At 41.3% G+C, this 19,348-nt stretch overlaps 1 protein-coding gene across 3 annotated transcripts in view; it reads right to left on the bottom strand.

The window, feature by feature from the left end:
• SEMA5B (semaphorin 5B) overlaps positions 1 to 19,348 on the bottom strand; it is a 264,661-nt gene that overhangs the window by 36,047 nt on the left and 209,266 nt on the right. For all 3 annotated transcript variants that reach the window (XM_005519650.3, XM_088058505.1, XM_088058507.1), the window contains exons 12-13: positions 17,604 to 17,811; positions 3,206 to 3,323 (exon numbers count right to left, since the gene is read on the bottom strand). In XM_005519650.3, the coding sequence (XP_005519707.1) occupies positions 3,206 to 3,323; positions 17,604 to 17,811 (326 nt within the window). The remainder of the gene's footprint in view (positions 1 to 3,205; positions 3,324 to 17,603; positions 17,812 to 19,348) is intronic.

Genomic DNA, 19,348 nt, shown 5'->3' with positions numbered 1-19,348 from the left:
ACTTAAGAAATTACATATGGATTATTATTCCATCTTTAAATTCACAAAAATATCTTCAAAAGAGCAAACTTGGGAAGTGGGATAAAAACCCATATGCACTGATCTTTTTCAGGAATACCTTTACAAGGCAAATCCTTTGAAGCCTACACAGTGCCCATCAGACAAAGAGGACATCTTTAAAAACACATCTGATCAAATGCCCTTCTCTCACCTGACAATATTGCCAATTCTGGAATTCTTGTCTTTTATAAACTGTCATACTCACACCAAAGGCCTCATCTTTTTATTTCTTCCTTGTAGAGTCTAAAAGCTCAAGTGCAGGATCTAAAAACTGAGACTGACTACTCCTAATCCCTGCTACCAGGATATTTTCCATGTTTATTCTGATATTACCGGTACAACTAGAAGCATTCCTTATTCTTTCAATTAATCTATTCTTTATCTTAGGATTCAGATAATAACTGCTTATCATTTTGCCAAGTTTTAATTACTTAATCTGGAAATTTCCATATTAGCTGTTTGATGAAAGCTGAAAATTCTTGCAAAGTTTCAGTCAAACTGCTTAAACCATTTATAAAATCAGATCTAGAGGAAAAAGCTCTCTATAAGTAGCAATATTTTCCTTGAAACAAACTAGTGTTCAGAGCAAGGAATTGAACCTTATGTCCTTGTAACACCTTTTTGCAATTCCCATGAAAAGCCTTTCAAAACTGTCCAGGGTATAAAATCCTTGGGACATGGGAAAAAATTCAGTTTTCAGAGAGTCATAGATTTTAATCCCAGCACCCAAAGACTTTTCTGTGCACTGGAGATGCTTCAGTGTGGGGCAGCGCAGGATCACCCTGGGCAGTGCAGCTTTGAGCAGCTAAGTCCACATGAACTGACAACAGGGTACAAGACACCCAAAAACAGGGTGCCATTGATTAGCAAGAAAACGAGGTAACATGGAACAGATGCAATATGACTAAGATAAGGGTTTGCTGGAAACACGCAGTGGGACTGGGCTGAAAACCTGGAAGGAAGATCATTGTTTGGCTCAGGATAAGGAGGATGGTACACTTTACTGGGAATACTCTATTCCTGGCTTGCCAACCCCCCTCAACAGTGACACCATGAGTTTGGCTAATAGGTTATTAGCTAAAGCTGAAGTTCCTTTCCTGCTGGTGGCTCATGTTGGCATCAGTAAGATATCACAAAATAGGATGTGTCTGTTTTTCTAAAATCAAAGTGTACCTCTCTCTCTTCTCCCAAGCCTCACTCCCTTCTCCCAGTAAAGCACATACAGTCCTGTATCAAAACTCCCTGATAAAGCATGGGCACATACATGGAAGAGCAGTTTAGTTTGTGGAATTTGTGTGCTACCATTTCTTAACGTTAAAATGGTTGAAACTGCAGCCTCAGTAACGAACCCATAGGAGATTCTGGATGTTATATAGTAATAACACGTAGCAACCATTACCCAATATATTATGTTAAGACTGCATGATTAAGCCTCTATCTAAAGTCCCTTAATATTAAAGCTGGAGAATGGGAATCTGTGGCACAATGTAGTGATGTACAAAGATGCTCAGACTAGCTCTGAACAAGCCTGTTTGCACAAGAGCAGCAGTCAAGTTGTGTTAGTGTTGTGGTTGACTCACACAAATGCCTGGCCCATGTAGGATATAATTCAATAATATGCCAGTTCTGGCTTTAAAAGTTGCTGAATGCCAGTCTCTCAGCTGTGCCAGGACATCTGTTTGTGGGCTAGGCTGCAGAAGAACTCACTGACATTAGCTGGGTTAGGAAAAGTTTATTTGGGAGGGGTGCTTTTAATCTACGCCATTTCACACTTGACTGTGATCTCACATACAGCTGTACCAGCACAGCTGAGCGCCTGGTACTCAGCCCAGAAAAGTAGGGTGGGAAAAACCAGGACTTCTTACGACAGTAACTCATCCAACTAAACTCACTGACAGGTCTTTTGCAGGAATGAAGCTTGGCATTGGGTCATTCCATTTCCCTTCCCTTTCACTGCTCCTCTGCACATGTTGTTCTAGACCTTTGCTTCTGTTGACCATGACCTTTCTCCTGCACTGAATACAAGGAAATACTTGGATATTCCTGATGTAGGTGCTTAAATGGGCCATCCCACTCCACACCAGTGGGAATTTGTTCCAGTGAGTGGCAGGGGTTAAAGAAAAAGATAGCACTTGCACGTGGATTTTAAACAGCTTGGCAGGCTGTCAGTCAAAGAGCACAAGGCTGATATATGTAACAGAATAGAAGCATCTGCACAGAAAATAATCTACAATGGAATGTTAAAACAAATGTAAAACTAGCACCCTAAGAACAGGCAAAGCTCCTGAATATTTTGTGCTGGATTTTTATGACCTTGAAACAATGATCTAGAGTAGTTTGTTCCCTAGTGTGCACCACAGCAGACATGTTCAAACTACAGGATTAACACCTCACACACCTATCAACAGACACAGGCATTAAGCAGGACGAGATAACAGCATGGGCAATCAAGAAGCATTGCATTCCAGTTCAACACAGGAGGGTTATAAACACACAGGCCTCTGAATCCAGCAGTGAAAAACTTAAGCCTGCCAAGCTGAGGATGGATTGAAGTAATGAGTAATATTTCCTGGGAAAATATCTGAGGAATAAGGAAGATAAGGGGAATAAACATCCCAGCACCTCCAGACAGAAATAGCGTACTGAAGATATAACCCATCCAGTCTTCTCTCCCTATCTACTGGACTTAGCAGTATTAACATGCTAATTGACATTAGATAATAACAGTGAACATTAATGACAATTTCTCCTCTATCCTCAATTTATTTAACAAGACTCATTTTTCATCCCCAGCCATCTTGGAGGTACAGTTTAAGCAGCAGGAACTATACTTGGTCAGACATCTTCTGGGAATCACAGCCAGGAACGGGATATTGTCATCAGAGAAGGGTGGATGGCTGGGAAAGGAGCTGGAGAGTCAACTCAAACTGATTCAAGATGAGACATTTCTTTTCTATAGGCATCTTTTGGAGACCAGGCCAGGAAAAAAGGCCATCTTTTTTGCAATATCATGTAGATTTGGTCTCAGGTTTGATGGAGTCAGATTAGAATAGCCAGACTTCATCAGGCTGCCGCACACTCACCTTCCTTTCTCCCTTCATACACACATCAGTATACATAAAATATTTCCACTCCTTCCACTTACTGGGCACTCAGTAATATTTTGGGTCCAAAGGCTCATGTTGGAGCTGTCCTCAATGGTGGTGCATCGCTTCTGCTTGCTATCCCAGCCACAATAAGGGTCTCTGGCTCCCAGGCATTCCCTGCATGTACAAAGACAAAAGATTAAAGCCCTTTAAGACTGTCTAGCTCTAAAGACATATATTCAAGTATAGTCCTCGTATATGACAGCTGTCAACCACACCAAGGCTCAGCAGAAGAAACAATTTCTTTAAGCAGAGGTTTACCTGCTTGGAAGGGGGGAAAACGAATAGAAGGGCGATAGGCCACAAAGCAAATATCACTCATAGAAGCTGTAGATTAAAAATCAGTTCACTCCTCTGCAAGGCCTAGGGAAAGAAAATGACTTTACAAATTTTAGTCAAAGAACACTTGTCATTGAGATATCTTTGTGCCCCCATGTAATCACACAGCAGGCCAAATCTCACACAAGGCAACCTCTGTGACTATGTTTTCTGACACTGTGTCCATCCAAAGGGGTTAGACAAGCAGAATTAGCCAATGGACCGGTAATAAAGGCTTTCTATTAGTCTTAGCCTTTGCTGGAACAATGGTTTCATTTATAATCCCAGCATCAAGATGTGAGTTTGGAAAAGTCACAGCAGAACATTATTTCTAAGCTTTTGGCTGCTTTGAACACTGCTGTATTCATTTTCCTCCTGAATCCATATTTACAGGCTAAGTGTGTGTTCTCAACATGTGAGCTGCTAGAGAAAAATATCTGGGGCTATTACTGCCACTAAACAGAGAAGATCAGTCACAGAAGTAGTCTGTACCAATAAAATTCAGCTATACTGGTCGTTCCCATGAGTTGCTTTCAAATTGTTAATTTTCATTAAGAAAACATAAAGGTACAAGCCACATCATGCATGTACTAGTGAAAGACAAAGAGAGGACTAAACCTAAAAAGATTCACAACACTATTTTTAATCCCTATGATCCATTCTCTTCTATCACATAAAAGGCTGATAAGATCTTTCAAAAAATCCCAAATGACTTGAAAACTGTCAATTAGACAGCAACAAGGGACAGAGGGGAAAGATTCAGTTCAGGAAGCTAAACAGGAGAGTAACAAAATGTATTCTAAGGCAAGGTATCAGTATGATTAACAAAACATAAAAAAAACCCGAAACCCACAAACTTCAAATGCAATGAGATGTGAACTGTTCCCTCCCAGAAATCTTTGAAATCCTATTAGCCTGTAATCAGCCGCAAATAAAATAGTCACTCACACACAGCTGAGAACACTCTATTAGTCTGTACTGACTCCACAGTGATTCGTCCCAAAGCAAACCCCAGATTGTTTTGATGTCTGGCACCCATTGCTTTATATATGTAAATCTATACACAGACACATTTATATTTTAATTATGAGTTTCCAGTCTTCTCTGCTCCTACATTTCCTCTGCTAAAGATTTCACACTCGGAGTTGTAATGAACCTAACTTCTTTTTCATGCTTTAGGAAGGTAGTTACAGTGACTGTCTTTACTGTATTTTTCCTTCAGTTGCTTCAGCACACCCAAGGAAAAGGCAAAGATCATTTTACCACAGCCCCAGGCAACAGAACATCAAATATTTACCTAGAAAATGACTTGGGATCCTCAGTCCAAGGACACAGAAGGGACATGTGCTGCTTTGCTCGTTACTTTGGCTAAGGACCCCCGCCCCACTGTTTTGGCAACCTGCACCACCCTCACCCACGAAGTGGGGCTGCTGCCACATCCAGAGCTGCCTTTGCTGTCCAGCAGCCCCCCAGCAAGGGCAGCACCCAGTTCCATACAGACCAGACCCTGGGGCATCTGCCCACACTCTTGACAACTTGGCACCTCGGGAGGAAACTGCAGTTTCTAAAAAGGAAAAAAAGAAAAGCATTGTGGGGAGGGGAGAAGGCCCTGCTTTTCATCAGAGAGCCTTTTGGTCAGGCTTTCAGACCCTGACACCACATACACTATTGTTTTCAATTGCATGAAGCCATTTTGCTGGGCACCCAGTGAGTTGAGAGAGGTCATTGTAATTCATAACAAGGAAGGCTGTTGCGAGCATCACCCTATTATGATACACATTTTCTCTGAATTTAATTTATAGGAAAACATGTGCTGCAAAAATTCAGGAAATAATCTCCATATGTTCTGTGCTTCAGCCCTCAGCCACTCTGCAGGCTGCAGCATACCCCAGTTAGGCACTGACCACTTTGCTGTTGCTAGCATAATGTATGTCATGGAGCTAATGTGCTGCTCTTGGCTGGGAGCAGCCGGCTCTGAATCCCTAACAGAGCACTCACTGAACCACAGCCTGCGCTCCCCTGCCACTGCCATGGCCTGCAGCTGATGGGCCAGCAGGAACCCAGCTGCACAGCCACCAGCAGAACATGGTGATGGGCTCTGGGAAATGCTGGGCACAGCAGAACATGGTGATGGGCTCTGGGAAATGCTGGGCACAGAAGGCTCTGGTGATGGGCTCTGGGAAATGCTGGGCACAGCAGCCCTGGTGATGGGCTCTGGGAAATGCTGGGCACAGAAGGCTCTGGTGATGGGCTCTGGGAAATGCTGGGCGCAGCAGAACATGGTGATGGGCTCTGGGAAATGCCAGGCATGGCACCTGTTGGCTGGCAGCTGCAGCCAGCCCCATGTGCTGCATCCAGGGTGTAAAGGAGTTCCTACCCAGCCCGGGCTCTGCTGGGCTGTCAAAACACACACTCTGTAATTTAACAGCCATCACAGCCCGGGACTTCTCCTCATCTCATGGCAGGCCCTCAAAACCATTTGAAATCTAAAAACAAAATAGCTATGCTGTCTGCCTCCCTTCAGGACTCAGAGCAAACTCATCTGCCTCAACTCTACTGAGAAACCTATTATATTGGCTGACAGCAATACACCTAGGGATAAGGAGAAATGCATTTACTTGCACAAAATTTAGCCCATTTTTTCACTTTCTAAGCAAAAAAAGCATTACAATGTACGTGAAGCAAGAAAATGACATTTCTGGAAAATACTTCCAGCAAACAGTTCAAAAGCCACCCTAATTTATATCCTCACAGTATCTTTAGTATATATATCCCTATTTGTGTCATTAAGAAATAAAACCACATCAGCAAACACATACCAAAAGACAAATATATGCAAGCACACATGCATATCCAAATCAAAATGCTTCAGAAGTACACTATGATTCTTAGTAGTTCAGGCACCATGGTGTGGAAAATGCAAAGATATCACAGCATTTTCCTGTCCTCATAACACAATATAAATTGAAATGTTTACATGTAAATACCATTTTGTATTGTGATACTGCTGAAAAAATCTCAGAGGCCACAGGGTAGTATCTCAGAGTCTTGCAGGGTAGTATCTAAATACTGTGAAATAAGATACACAGGAGTTTACATACAACGATGAAATTCTGATGTTTCAAAGGCAATGGGACTTCTGCCACTGGCTCAGTTGTCCATATTTTATATTGTACATAAAGGGAACATTTCACTTAATATTTCACTTTCTCCTCAGCAGCAGGCTGGGAATACCTCAAGGAATTAATGAGACATTATCCTGTTGTCTTCCACTACAATTCCCAGGGTAGAGGGAACCCATTATCCCAGAAGACTACCTGAGCATAGCAGGTTAACACTGACTCTCTTACTGCTAATGACTTAGTTAATGAAATACTACAAAGGGGGATGCCTGTGAAAGGAAGATGATGATACCACATGGCCCATGCCCTCAGTTTCCCTCTGGCCATCTAGTAACCTCACAATCAGTGAGGACTTGGAACCTCCTGACAGATATCTAAGAGGCCGGATTTATTTTGATCAGGCATTACTATCAAGAGCGATTAATTTTAATTCATTGCCTCACAATAAATGTCTTGTGTGAGGCATAAAGGCAAACACTGAAAGGTTCAATTGAAAAACAATTCCATTTGTGTCTCCTGTTCAAGGTGTTTTTTTCTCCAGTTCCTCATTCTCACTTACTAAGGTCATTTGCATGAAAATAAGATCTTGCTCGTAAGAGCTCACCTGCTGCCTGCTGTTTTGGAGCTGTAAGCCTCCCTTGTTGGCTGTTGCAATCATTTCTACAGCAGTGATCTGGGAAAACACAAAGGATTAAGACTCTGCAAGAGGGACACTATCCAAAGCCCACTGAAGTCAATGGAAACCCTTACCTATGACTCAAAAGAGTTTTTATATGGTCTTTGACACCTGGTGTGCTGAGCCTTCACTAATGGTATGTGCTGTAAAAAGGTTTCTGCTTCCAGTATGCCGATGCTGCCCAAGATCCCTTTCTTGTAATGTCCCGAATGACATCTTCTTTCAGAATCTTCATTAAAGCTTAAACACCTGTATTTCAAAAGTTTTTCATTCCCACTTTAATTTGCTCTGGGTCTAGACAACCTCATCTTTTGGTCATTTTCCCCTGAGAGTTAAAACTTTAGACTGTATAATAAATGAATCATCAAATCAATGGAACCAGACCCAAGAGGTTAGGCTTTGACAGACCAAAGGAAAGAAAGAATTACTATAGCTTCTTCCCATTCTTACTACCAGACAGAAGACACATAAAAACGCCATTTTGTACCAAGAGCCACAAAACTCATTCAAAATATTCACAATGAATAACTCTGCTCCTTTCATCTGCCAGGCTGTGCTTACTCTCCCAGTTTTCATTTCCTCTCTTTCATTTACCTTTTTATCACACCTTTTTTTATGACTAATAGCAAATAGGAATGGAATGGCAGGACATGATGATGTGCAGAGACAGAGTTCTACACCCAAAGCCTGAGAAGTTCCTTCCCAAACAGTGTTTGCTCACAAAACCCTCCCACTGCACCAGGAGACAGTTCTGTGTTTTTGCTCATGACTTTGGAACCTGCAGTGAAGGTCCTGTTTGTCAGGGAGACACAAGAACTGTCTCTGTACCTGGTCCTTAGACCCCATGGGCATCACCAGTGACTCCATCAGAGGCATATCCATTGGTGCAATGCAAACATTTATAACCCTGATCCTGCAAGGCACTGAGCAAGCCTCATCCATGCTCAGCATCTCGGGAGTGTGGCCAGCACAGGAGTGCCCCTCGCTCTTTTGGGGAATAAGACCTCAGAATTCCAATTCCACACTGGCTTGTTGAACTCTTAGAATGGTTACCTGCAAGGGAACAGCCTTTTGCAAGCAATAAAGGGGTTTTAGCTGTGTTAGTTGTGTGCATGAGGCTGTGTTTGGCAGACAGGCATTTTCTGACAAGGTTAGCTTACTGTCCCATTGCTAGCAACCTGCAGAGGGCATGAACTAAACAAATAACCATATTAGCTTCCAGCCAACTGAATCATAATTACTGACAACCTCAATAGCCCGTGCAAGGAAGAGCAGACCTCTGTCTTCCCTAAAGCCAGATGGCATGAAAAGAGAAGAACGAGAGTCAAAAGGATGTTAGTGGTTTAAGAAAATAAGATTATAAAGGGAAAAAAAGCACCAGACATTCTAGCAATCCCTCTAATTTTGATACCTTTAAAAATTCCAACTGCAGAAATAAGTTAGTGATCTGTACAAATCCATTATCTTTCCCCATGAGAAAAGAAGCCAAGTGGAACTGAGCTGCTTTAGTCAGACACTGGTCAAGTAGCAGCTTAATTTCTCAGCTGATGAATATAACATATTCCATTCCAGATGTTACTGCCCTTTCCTCAAGACCAGTAGCCACACACTACATAAGGAATTCACAGGGCTATTTGTGGAGCAGGGCCCTGCTTGGGAAAGGCATACTACGGCTCACAGGTACCACCACTGTGAGTAGTGCAGTTGATGTTAATCTGGACAGACAAGGTTTGGTATTTTGGCATGTGATATTGGATGCAGAGGCAGAGAAGCTGAAGTGTGCATGTGTCATTTATCACCCACACATGCTTAGCATCAGTGATTGCTGCTCTGCACATGATTTGTTTTGAATGCATAAATTAAAGCCATGGTGTAAAACAACCTCCAAAAATGAAGTCCATTTATGAGTCAAACACATGTTACTTATTAAAAAAAAGCAGTGCACAGACAGAGGATTTTCACAGGCAGTTTCATCTAATTTTCTTTTCCACATCAGGGACCTGGGCTTGCTAGAGCTCACCTTCTGGTCTACCATTTTCAATATCACTTTAATCGATTGAGGTTTATAGATTATGGCCTCGCACAAGCTACACAACTATTCAATTCCTTACTTTCTGACATTCCATTCCATCATCTTCTAGCAACAGTGACTTCTTTATTGGATAGGAATTTATTTTTATTTTTAAAGCTGTGAAATAAAACAACATTCCATTTATTCAAACATGAAGATTAATGCCATCTCTGATTAAATCTGGATTTATGTTTACATCAGTAAAACAGATTAGTTAAAAAAAAAAAAAAAAAAAGGAGTGTTCCTTCAGGAACACTTTTAGAAACTCCTGTCACTGTGCCAAACAAAACTGACCTCTAATAAAAACGAAAGTACAGAGGGTCTCTGACTACCAGTGACAGGATCATTCATCCACAAGAAAACTCAGATACTATTGAAGTCCTAATGAAAGCAACAGCCAGAAGGAATTCCTGAATGTGGGGCATGTTTGTCTGGGTTGCGAAGCACCACCGTTTCCAAGCCTCAGCAGGCTTTAGAGCCTTAAGAAAACATGGATCCCCAGGGCTGCCATATGGGAAGAGGCAGAGGGGACCAGGCATCCTTTTGGAAAGGCAGCTTGGGCAAATCAGTGCACTGAAGTGTTAGTTCCTGTCTCTGACCTGTGTCAGTCAGTGTCTGCAGGCAGCTGTCAGATTAGGACTAAGCCATGCTCTGCTCCTGTGCTTCTGCTGTGTGATTGCAGATCTGAGACCTCTGCGCAAACATGGCAAATTGATGTAGTTTGGTGGTGTGGGTGGAGACAGGCAAAGGGTGGCTTAGGCAAGAGCAAATCCACTGCAAGGGACACAGACAGGTGCTTTATTCTGCAAGATGCCGATGATTTAAGAACACAAGTTACACTAAAATGGGAACTTAGGATAGGAAAGAAAATTGCAAAGGCAGAAAACTTAGCAGTGTGAACGATGAAAAAGAAACCTGAAAATAGCCTACAGTTGTCACCTAGGCTGCACAAAGTAATCCATATTCAAGCAGCTCCTTTGTGAAAGTTGGATTTTGTTAAGATCTGGGTAATTATTTTCTGCTCAACAAGATGCAGATTAAACTAGATAGAGCCTTTGTAGATTAATGTATCTTGGAAAAGGCAAGTAAATATTAGACCATCCATTACAGCCTAAGGATCAAACACATCTCCCTTCTAATGCAAGGATAACACTGTATAAAGGGAAAAATGGACCTGCTACATATTCTCCAGTGTTTCTTCCCATGTAATTATAAAAACACCACCAAACAATGTTCATTCCTCTTTTTTAAGAAGAGAATATCACTTAAGCAAATGGATATTCTTGAAATCCAGATTTATCTCTTGCAGACTGGAGTGTTCCCATAGTTCTGCAATACTTGGGCATTTTGATAGAAGTTAACAGACTGTGCAATATTATATTTTTCTATAACACATACATATTTTATGCATTTATATGTACTTAAATTTTAAACTGGAACCAGCAAAACCAAATTTGCTCTGACTCCAGATACTTCCTCTTCCCCAAACAGGTAAAACAGCACATCTCCTGATAAAAAGTTAATGATGCAACTGTAGCAATACATTAATTCAGTATTAACATTGGACATATTTGTGTTTTACCCTGCAAGTTCTGCCTGAAGCTTGAGACATGAAGAAAACCAGCCATAGCAGCAGTATGACTGATATGCTCCTTTCATCAGGAGCCACCTTACTGAATGTGACCATTGCCTAGAATACAAATCTTAGGACATAATAGTAGCAAATGGCAAGATTTGACAGATGCAATGGACATCTGCCCTGGGGCTTGCTGGTAGCTTTAGTTATTAATCTTGTTTGTATAACAATAGCACTGATGTTAGGATAACATAACATATTCCAAGAAAACTACATGCTTTCCTGTCAGTTGCCACTGTGTTGAAAGTAATTTCACACAGCCCACCTAGCAGGCATCAGATGGTAATGACTTTTAGACAGCATTGATCTGAGCTGGCCTAAAGCCAACCTCCTAGAGGTAAAAGGATCCATACACTAAACTGTTCCTAAGCCATGTTGGCAGAATGCTTTAAAAGTAGGCAGCAAACAAAAGCCCTGGCATGTTCAACCTATGTCCTCCCTCCTGGCAAACCCAAAACGAATTGGCAACCTAGTCATGATAGGAAGGAGACAAAAGGAAGTGAGTCCTGAAATCATCTGATTTTGTTTGGCTTCTTCTGAAGTGACCTTCATCTGTTTCAGCAATTGTATAACTCTGGACTCCAGAGTTAAATTCCCCTGCTGTTCACTCAGGGTCATTTCCAGACTTCAGAATTTAAAGTGGGAGCCTAAAACTGTACAGGCTGCTTAAAATTAATACATGTCATTGGTTTGAGCAGAAATGAGAAAAACTCATAATAATTCATCTGGTTGGGAGCAGAGCCCCCTCCTATTTTGTATCCTCTCTTTTTTTCAGCAACACATGCACCAGAAATCTCAGCACAGGCTTATTCCTCAAACTCAGCCTTATGCTGGTTTTCCTGCTGGCCCCACACTGCATTTCTCTCCTCACTGTTATTTGTGATTCCTTCATACTTAAATGCCATCTACAAAGTATGCTATTTTCTTTCTTCCATGCCATTAAAGATAATGTCAAATAAGATGAAACTGAAAACCAATCTCTCTGGCATCTTACAGGAAACATGCCCCAGCTCACTACCTCACTGCTTATCCCTGTCTGCTTTTTATTTCCAATTTTAGTCACGTCCCTTTCCCAGACCATTCAAGTGAAGCTCTTCGACTGCTATTCTGAAAGCCATGTTCCTTAGACCTTACCATCCCTTCAAACCTTAGAGGTCCATATCCTGCAAATAGTATGGATGCACTTAACTTTACATGTATAAACAGCTACATTAAAGAAAATGGGAGTAATTGCCTGCTACAGCAGATGCAAATGTGTTGTCAGGATAGAGAAAATGGTATAATTTTGTACTTCTATTTAAAGAACACAGATCCATTTCATCTACAAAATTCATTCTTTCCAAGAGCTTTAGTGATCATGGTTCTGTTTGATGTCTTCATTCTCTGTCAGTGGGAGTATCGCTATTTTCTTAAATGCAACCAGAATGTCAAACCAGATGTTTAGTGATTTATTCTGATGTATTATTGGATACTGTGGATGACAAAACATTGGGCTGAGCACTCCCCTTTCTGCCTATGAAGTCTTCCAAAGCTTTTCAGCATTAGTGGTGATACAATAATTAGCTAATTCCTTTAATTGTGGAGAGGCTATATCAGCCAGAACAGATGGAAATTAATGATTAAGCTTTATCACAACATTTTTGTAGTCTGTTACCTTTCCTTTTGCCTCTATTTTAAAATGGATATTCAATGTGCTGAGTATTTTTTTAAACTCTCAGGGAGAAGATCTTCAAAACAAAATCTGAGCCAGATTTTCAACAGCCTCAGCTAAGAAAAAGGTGTTGGATTTTCAAGATCTTTGATGAACAATCTGGCCATCAGAGTTGCCTCAGTGATCTGCTGGATGCTGGGCTCCACAAGTGTCTCTGTTGTTCCCTCCTCTACCTTTTAAAACATTTTACCCAAAAATAGTTCATTGTTTGTCCTTCAAGGAGCTATCATCATACTGATTAAGAAGTCAGAGGATTTCCAGCCCATATTCAATTAAATCCTTCCCCAAAACCAGAAAACTTTTAGACCTCTACCCAGACTGTTATTTCTCCAAACACGTTCCTCAATAGTTTCACTTCTGAAATATGGTAATCCTGCAATTCAGATTTTAGAATCCTACATTCAAGCGTTTCACTCCTTTGTTACAGAGGATTTTGCATCATATAAGCCTTAAAAAAAAAGTAACATAACATTAGACTCCAAAGCAGTCCTCCATGTGATATCTCAACCCCCTCAAAGGTGGATGTGGTACAGTGATCAGTGATCGTGTTTGGAGCTACAGTTCCACTTTGGAGAGAGACAAAGAGGGCAGAAAACTTTCTGCTCCTTTAGTGTAGCTACTGACCCTTTTCTTCCGAAAAACTCCCTGGAGCCATTTCAGGAGTTACTCACCTACATGTACTTAGTTTGTCTGATCACTGGCCCAGAGCTATTTAGAGGTGAGCTGTGCTTCTCTCACAGATATCAAGTCAGCAAATAAGAGTCCTTGTCAGCTGAGTCATTTCTGCCAGCTTTGCATTAAGTACCATGTGTGGAGGGGATGTGCAACTGAATTTAGGCCAAGCAAGAAGGCAAAACTCACCATCACTCAACAGCACATTCCCTGCAATGGGGTCAAAAAGCAGGCAAGGGTTCAGGTATGAGCATGTCATAGCTGCATGAAGTGGACCTGGCTCTGGAAGCAGAGGATCCACACTGGCATGAAGGTAACCTGAGGTGGCACTGACAAAACCTGGGATATGCCCACAGCACAGCAGGGAGAGCACAGACAAGCCAAACTATCCCCAGAACCATGCTGTACATCCAGAATTGCAACTTGCATCATGTTAATGGGAAGTTTTATGCAGAAAAATTATGGAAGGAGAAAGAAGAAGGAATGAATATCAAGATAAAGTGCATTAAAATAAACTGCCCAGGACGGGGAGAGGAGAAGGGGTGGGTATTCAAGAGACCGTCTGGTCATATTTCCAAACATTTTCTTATCCTCATTTAAATATGCAATCAAAATCCTCGGCCTGCCTCAGGGTTTCCGTCTGCTCAGACTCCCATGGTTCTGTTGCTGCAAAGAGTCAACAGAAAGAGATCATAAACTATTCCTTGTAACAACCAGCTTCATTTTCCTATCTGTCTGATTGCAATTCTAAAAATGAATAACTGCACCCCAACCTTCGAAAAAATTACTAAACTACGCCTTACAGATACATCCCACCTGAAAATAACGCTGCAGATCTGAGGTCCTCAGCTCTCTGAAATTTAGATTTGGGATTTTGTTCAGGCACATTCTAAAGATATAGTTGTGTCAGTGATAAGGTTGCAGTACTGGTTCTTCAAATATTCCCCACCAAAGCTTGGGGGCAACTTGAGGTAAAAAAAATCAAAGCTCATTTGAAAATTGCAGGGAAGTTACAAAGATTTCAAAGCAATGCAAAATTCAGCAGCAAGCACAGCCAATCTACCACCCAGCAAAACAACCTTCAAAACATTCTGCATATTCAAAGGCCTTGTAGGTTTTGCTCATGTTGGACATCTTCCCAAGAGTCTCCAGTGAGTGGGGAACGGCAGCACTCAAGAGAGCAGGAAAAGCAAATCAGGAACACACACTCACAAGGCAAAGTCCCTGCGGCCAAGTCCAGCTGTAAATTTGGACAGCTGACATTACAGATGTCTTCCCATTGCCCTGTTGCTAAGAGTGGCTGTTCTGAAAAGACAGACTGGGACAGGTCAGTGGGCACACACAAAACACTGCTCAGACACCCACTACATCAAGACATGAGGCTGAGTTACTGGTCACCATTTAAGAGATTGAACTGGTGCTGTGTCAATAAACAAACATAAAGGAGATGGCAGAAATCCTTATCCCTTTCCATCTCTTCCGTTTGCTGCTGATTTTCCCGCTGCCCCAATTCTGAGCCTCGGTACCAAGCCCTGAGGTTTTAAAGCAGCAGAGCAGTGAACAAGATCGCTGGTAGGAATCAATGCTAGGGTCAATTTTACCTCGATACATTATTGCCTGTTCCAGGGAGGAGGGGGAAGGCAGGTTGAAGACAACAGCTCTGTATCAGCAAACCCACATCAGCCCCCAGGGTCTAAAAGGCTGAAAAGTTTCCTGATAACAGAAGGCAGAGCCTACAACAAACAATGTGGTATTCCTGCCTGGGAGGCACAAATTCTCTCCATCACCTCCAAGCTTCCCGAGCCCAGCCGCCCACCAAAACAATTACATTATAAAAACTGCTGAAACCAGAGCTTTTTGAGAAGGCCAGTCACGAAGTCACAGCACAACAAAAAAGTAAGCAGGGAGTGTTGTAGGGGTGGGAGCCCTTCTTCCCATAGTGGCTGAATATTGGCGTGTATTAAATATAGACACAACAATAAGCAATAAATCACAGCCCAGGAGAAGTGCCAGGTGGAATGCACTGGAGGAAATTAAAATATCCTTCTTGATACTGTTCAGGATTGAAAGAAATACAAAGGAGGTCAAATTGACTTATCACCTACATAGCCAGGATGCTAAGGGGAGAAAGGATTCCGACACTTGCAGAGGAAAAAATTGCAGTTTAATAATTTCCTAGACAAAAAAATAAAACAACAAAAAAACCCACTTTGCCGAAAATGTAATACTAATATCGTAAACATCATCTCAAACAAATAAATAAATGATGAAATTTCTTGGATTTCCTACTTTTTTCCTACTTTCTTCTTTTTTCCTTCCTTTTTCCAAATGCACAGTCCCCCCACAAAATTCATCAGCAGGGCAAAGGGTCCTTTGCAATGTACACAAGAACTCTAAATGGCCAGCACCCAAATTCAGCAAATTCTGATCTCCCACATCACATCCCACCATGCCATCCATAGACCCTATCTAGTGTACCTTGCTACTGCCCCATGGCTGGGTTTTGCTGATTTCTATTATGAAACTAGTCAATGGAGGCAAAATTTGAGTCTCCCAACCCTGAAGAACTGGGCTGTTTTCTTGTTTCACTCAGAAGCAAGAAGAATTGCCTCCAGAAAGTTTGTTTTATTAAAAAACCAGCACTGGCACACTAACTTCCCAGTAATTTCAGCTAGGACTCAGTGCCATAGAGTGCATAAAACTGAGGCTGCTTTTGCTCACCAGCAGGCACGGGAACCTCTCTGACAATAGGTTTGTGTTTTGCTGGGATAAGCTTATACAAGGCTGCTCTGCAACCTCCAGGACCTAAATATGGTGCTCCTGTGAAATACCCCACCCATCTGCTCTCCAGTCACTGCTTTTTTCTTTCTTACCCCATTTTAAGGCAGTTCAGTAAACCTCCAACATTTGAATTTTAATGGGAGTGTCATACAAAGTACTTGGGCAGGCTGAAAATAGGACAGCATCTATAAATTACTGGAAAGCTGAACTCAAGATTAGGAAAGGAAAGGAAGAACTCATTTCTCTTGAAACTGGATCATATATAGATATACACACATAAATATTCTCAGACTGAGACTATACAGGACAGCCTGAAAAGGACTGCTGTTATGATCTACCTTTTAAAATCTCTGTTTTTAAGGGCTGAGGACAGGATGGCACTTTCCAGCTGTGGTTTTTTATTACTAAACACTTTTATGTCTGTCTGTTTCAGACATATGTGGATTTAGTACAAGATATCAACTCTACCTGTTGAAAATAAAATTATGGTGACATTTTCTATATCAGTTTTTATGGCAAGAGAACAGGGACATCTTGCAGTAGACCATGGAAGAGGGAACCCATTTAATTGGCTAACAAAATCCTTCCTCTTGTCTAGCACAGGGGACATCAGTTTCACACAAAACTCTTACAGAGGCAAGCAAGGCAAAAGTATGAGAGAAGTATTTTCAAGAGATGTAAACAAGTAAATGCCCACAGCACCCAGTGAGATTATTTGAGCATCTGTCTCAAACAGTTGCTATCACACTCTTTCATCTGCTTAAATGGAGAGGCATCGTTTGGATGCAAAAACCTTCTACAGTTCTTTGTGGAAGACAGCTCTGGAGCCAAGGCAGACAATTAGAAAAAGTAATTTTTCCTACTCCCTTTATAAGGTATAGTCAAGGCACAGAATCTATCCAAGTGTAAGAAGTGTCACACATAGTTGAGATGAACTATTGATTTCCAAAAGCAATAACAAGTTGCCACACAGCCCAGCCCTGCCTCATCATATGTTTGAGAGGTGATGACTCGGATAAGCAAGGAAAGGCTGGCTGCAACCCAAATTCAGAAACCTTCAGCCATACTGCCAATATGAACCACCAGGAAAAACACATGGACTTAATAAAAAGCAACACTATAATATGAAGTTAAAAAAAAAAGTAAGTATTTTAAGCCCTTCCTTGGTAAACATATGATTAATTTCTGAGGAGGACTAATTAGCATTTACAAAAAAAAAAAAATTAAAAATTGCTTATCCTCATGGTTCTTGTCATGCATTTATCTACCAGGAGATGCACTTCAGCAGTGTTTTTTGTCTCTCATTGATGAAACAAAACGTCTTCTAAACTGAGTCAGACAGGAACATGTTACCCTGGTGTTTTTTTCTTTAACCAGAAGTGGGGTATATTAGAGCTGTAAATTACTTACCCTTCTGTTCTGTACATGGAGCATCTCTCCAAAGGAATTTTTAGCACTCCATTATTTAGACCCACAAAAAGTGACCTGTCGCTGTGTAGGATTTGGAGACTCTTGATTGCTTCCTGTTGTCCATCAGGAAGGATCTGCATTTCCTCCAAATAACAACTCCTCAGACTCCTGTTAGTAGTAGAAAGGGCCTTCAAGATGGTGCCATATTCTAATAGAACAAGAAGCAAGGCACAAGTAAATCTTGGAGGCAATGACTTCGTTTCATACCTGTCTAAAGAGTGAAATATTAATTTCATCTTTACAAAGTTGATTTAGCCTAGTTCTGGATCACCTCCTGCCCATGGTAGAGAGATCCAGTTATATCACTACAATCCTCAGAAACCACCTGAGAATGCACTTAGATGGGAATTCAGAAGGATGTGAACCATCTGGACAGTGAGTACCTGGCAGTTTTTCCTGGTTGGAGCACTGAGGCAGAGGGGTCTGGTCCCATTACCAGTGAGTTACAGAGCAAGGTGACCCAGGATAGCAAGAATAATTGCTGGTGCTTTGAGTCTGTATTTCTATTGGTTTATAGAGCAGATCAGTGTGATTTGATGTCATGACAAATGACAACAGATGCAGCAGCCCTGCTGGAAATCTCTGAGGCCTCCACAATGACTGCATGGGTCACAGACCTAATTGATCCTCTTCCTGGAAGAAGCCAGCTTGACAAGGGGATGCTACGGCATACACAGAAACATACATGTTTGTGCTCACAGTGCTCTTACCTAAACAATTTAAAGATCTGCTAAACTGTGGGAGATTAATGCACACTAATTTTCATTAAAACCCTCAAGAGGTCTGTCGGCCCAGTTGTTCCTGCAACTTGAGCTTTCTGTTCCAGTAACTTCTGCAGTGGTGGCAAAGCTCAGCAATTTATAGCAGTGGGGTAGGCCACCGTGTAAAGTTTCCCTTTCATTTACATGTGGAACAAGACTGAAGTCTGGGCTCAGTTAGTCTCAGGACTGGGTTTGTGTTCAGGGCTGCCTCTGGGCAGGGCTGTCTCTATTTGAGCATTTCACAGGTTTAAACATTTCCAGCATACTCTTCAGCCACCACTAACCTGGGCCATAAAGTAAACATAAGTATTTAAGGTTATGGCATTGGACCTTTCTACACTAATGATACAAGGCAGGAAGTATTCCAACTTTTTGTAAGTTGAACCTCATTTTAAGTAACTGTAAGACTCCTCACTTTAAATATCAAGATATCATATTGGTAGAATCATGCTGCATTTCCATTTAACTACAACCTTCTCATCAATGTTCATGGAGTTCTCATACTGGGAGTGTTGCTAGAACATATAAATAATAAACCAAGCTGATCACTTTTGAAATAAGTGGTGGTAAAATTTAGATAAATTATGATACAGTCCTGAAGATCCATTCTCCTAAACACGAGAATGAGGCAATGACTCTGCATTCAGATGTGAGATTAAATTAACACTTATGGAAGCAATCCATCTTATTCTAAAGTCAAAGCTTCTGCAATAGAGGATAACAACATTATACCCATGAGGCTGGCCATATGCTCTGATTAATCAAACCATTTAATTTAACCTCTATCATTAGTATGAATACAGGCTAAGATAACCATTTATAACACTTTGTCCTTCTTCAGCATCTTTACTTATCCAAGATACCTGCGATTTTCAGAAGAAGCAACATGTCCTGCTAATTAGAGGATGGAAGTCAAAATCAAGA

This window comes from Pseudopodoces humilis, chromosome 8 (assembly GCF_049639895.1).
Source record: "Pseudopodoces humilis isolate 2021_Gansu_Grassland_sample_001 chromosome 8, ASM4963989v1, whole genome shotgun sequence".
Taxonomy (NCBI): domain Eukaryota; kingdom Metazoa; phylum Chordata; class Aves; order Passeriformes; family Paridae; genus Pseudopodoces; species Pseudopodoces humilis.
Note: the sequence above shows the minus strand (reverse complement) of the source record. Positions and strands in the feature narration are given on the sequence as shown.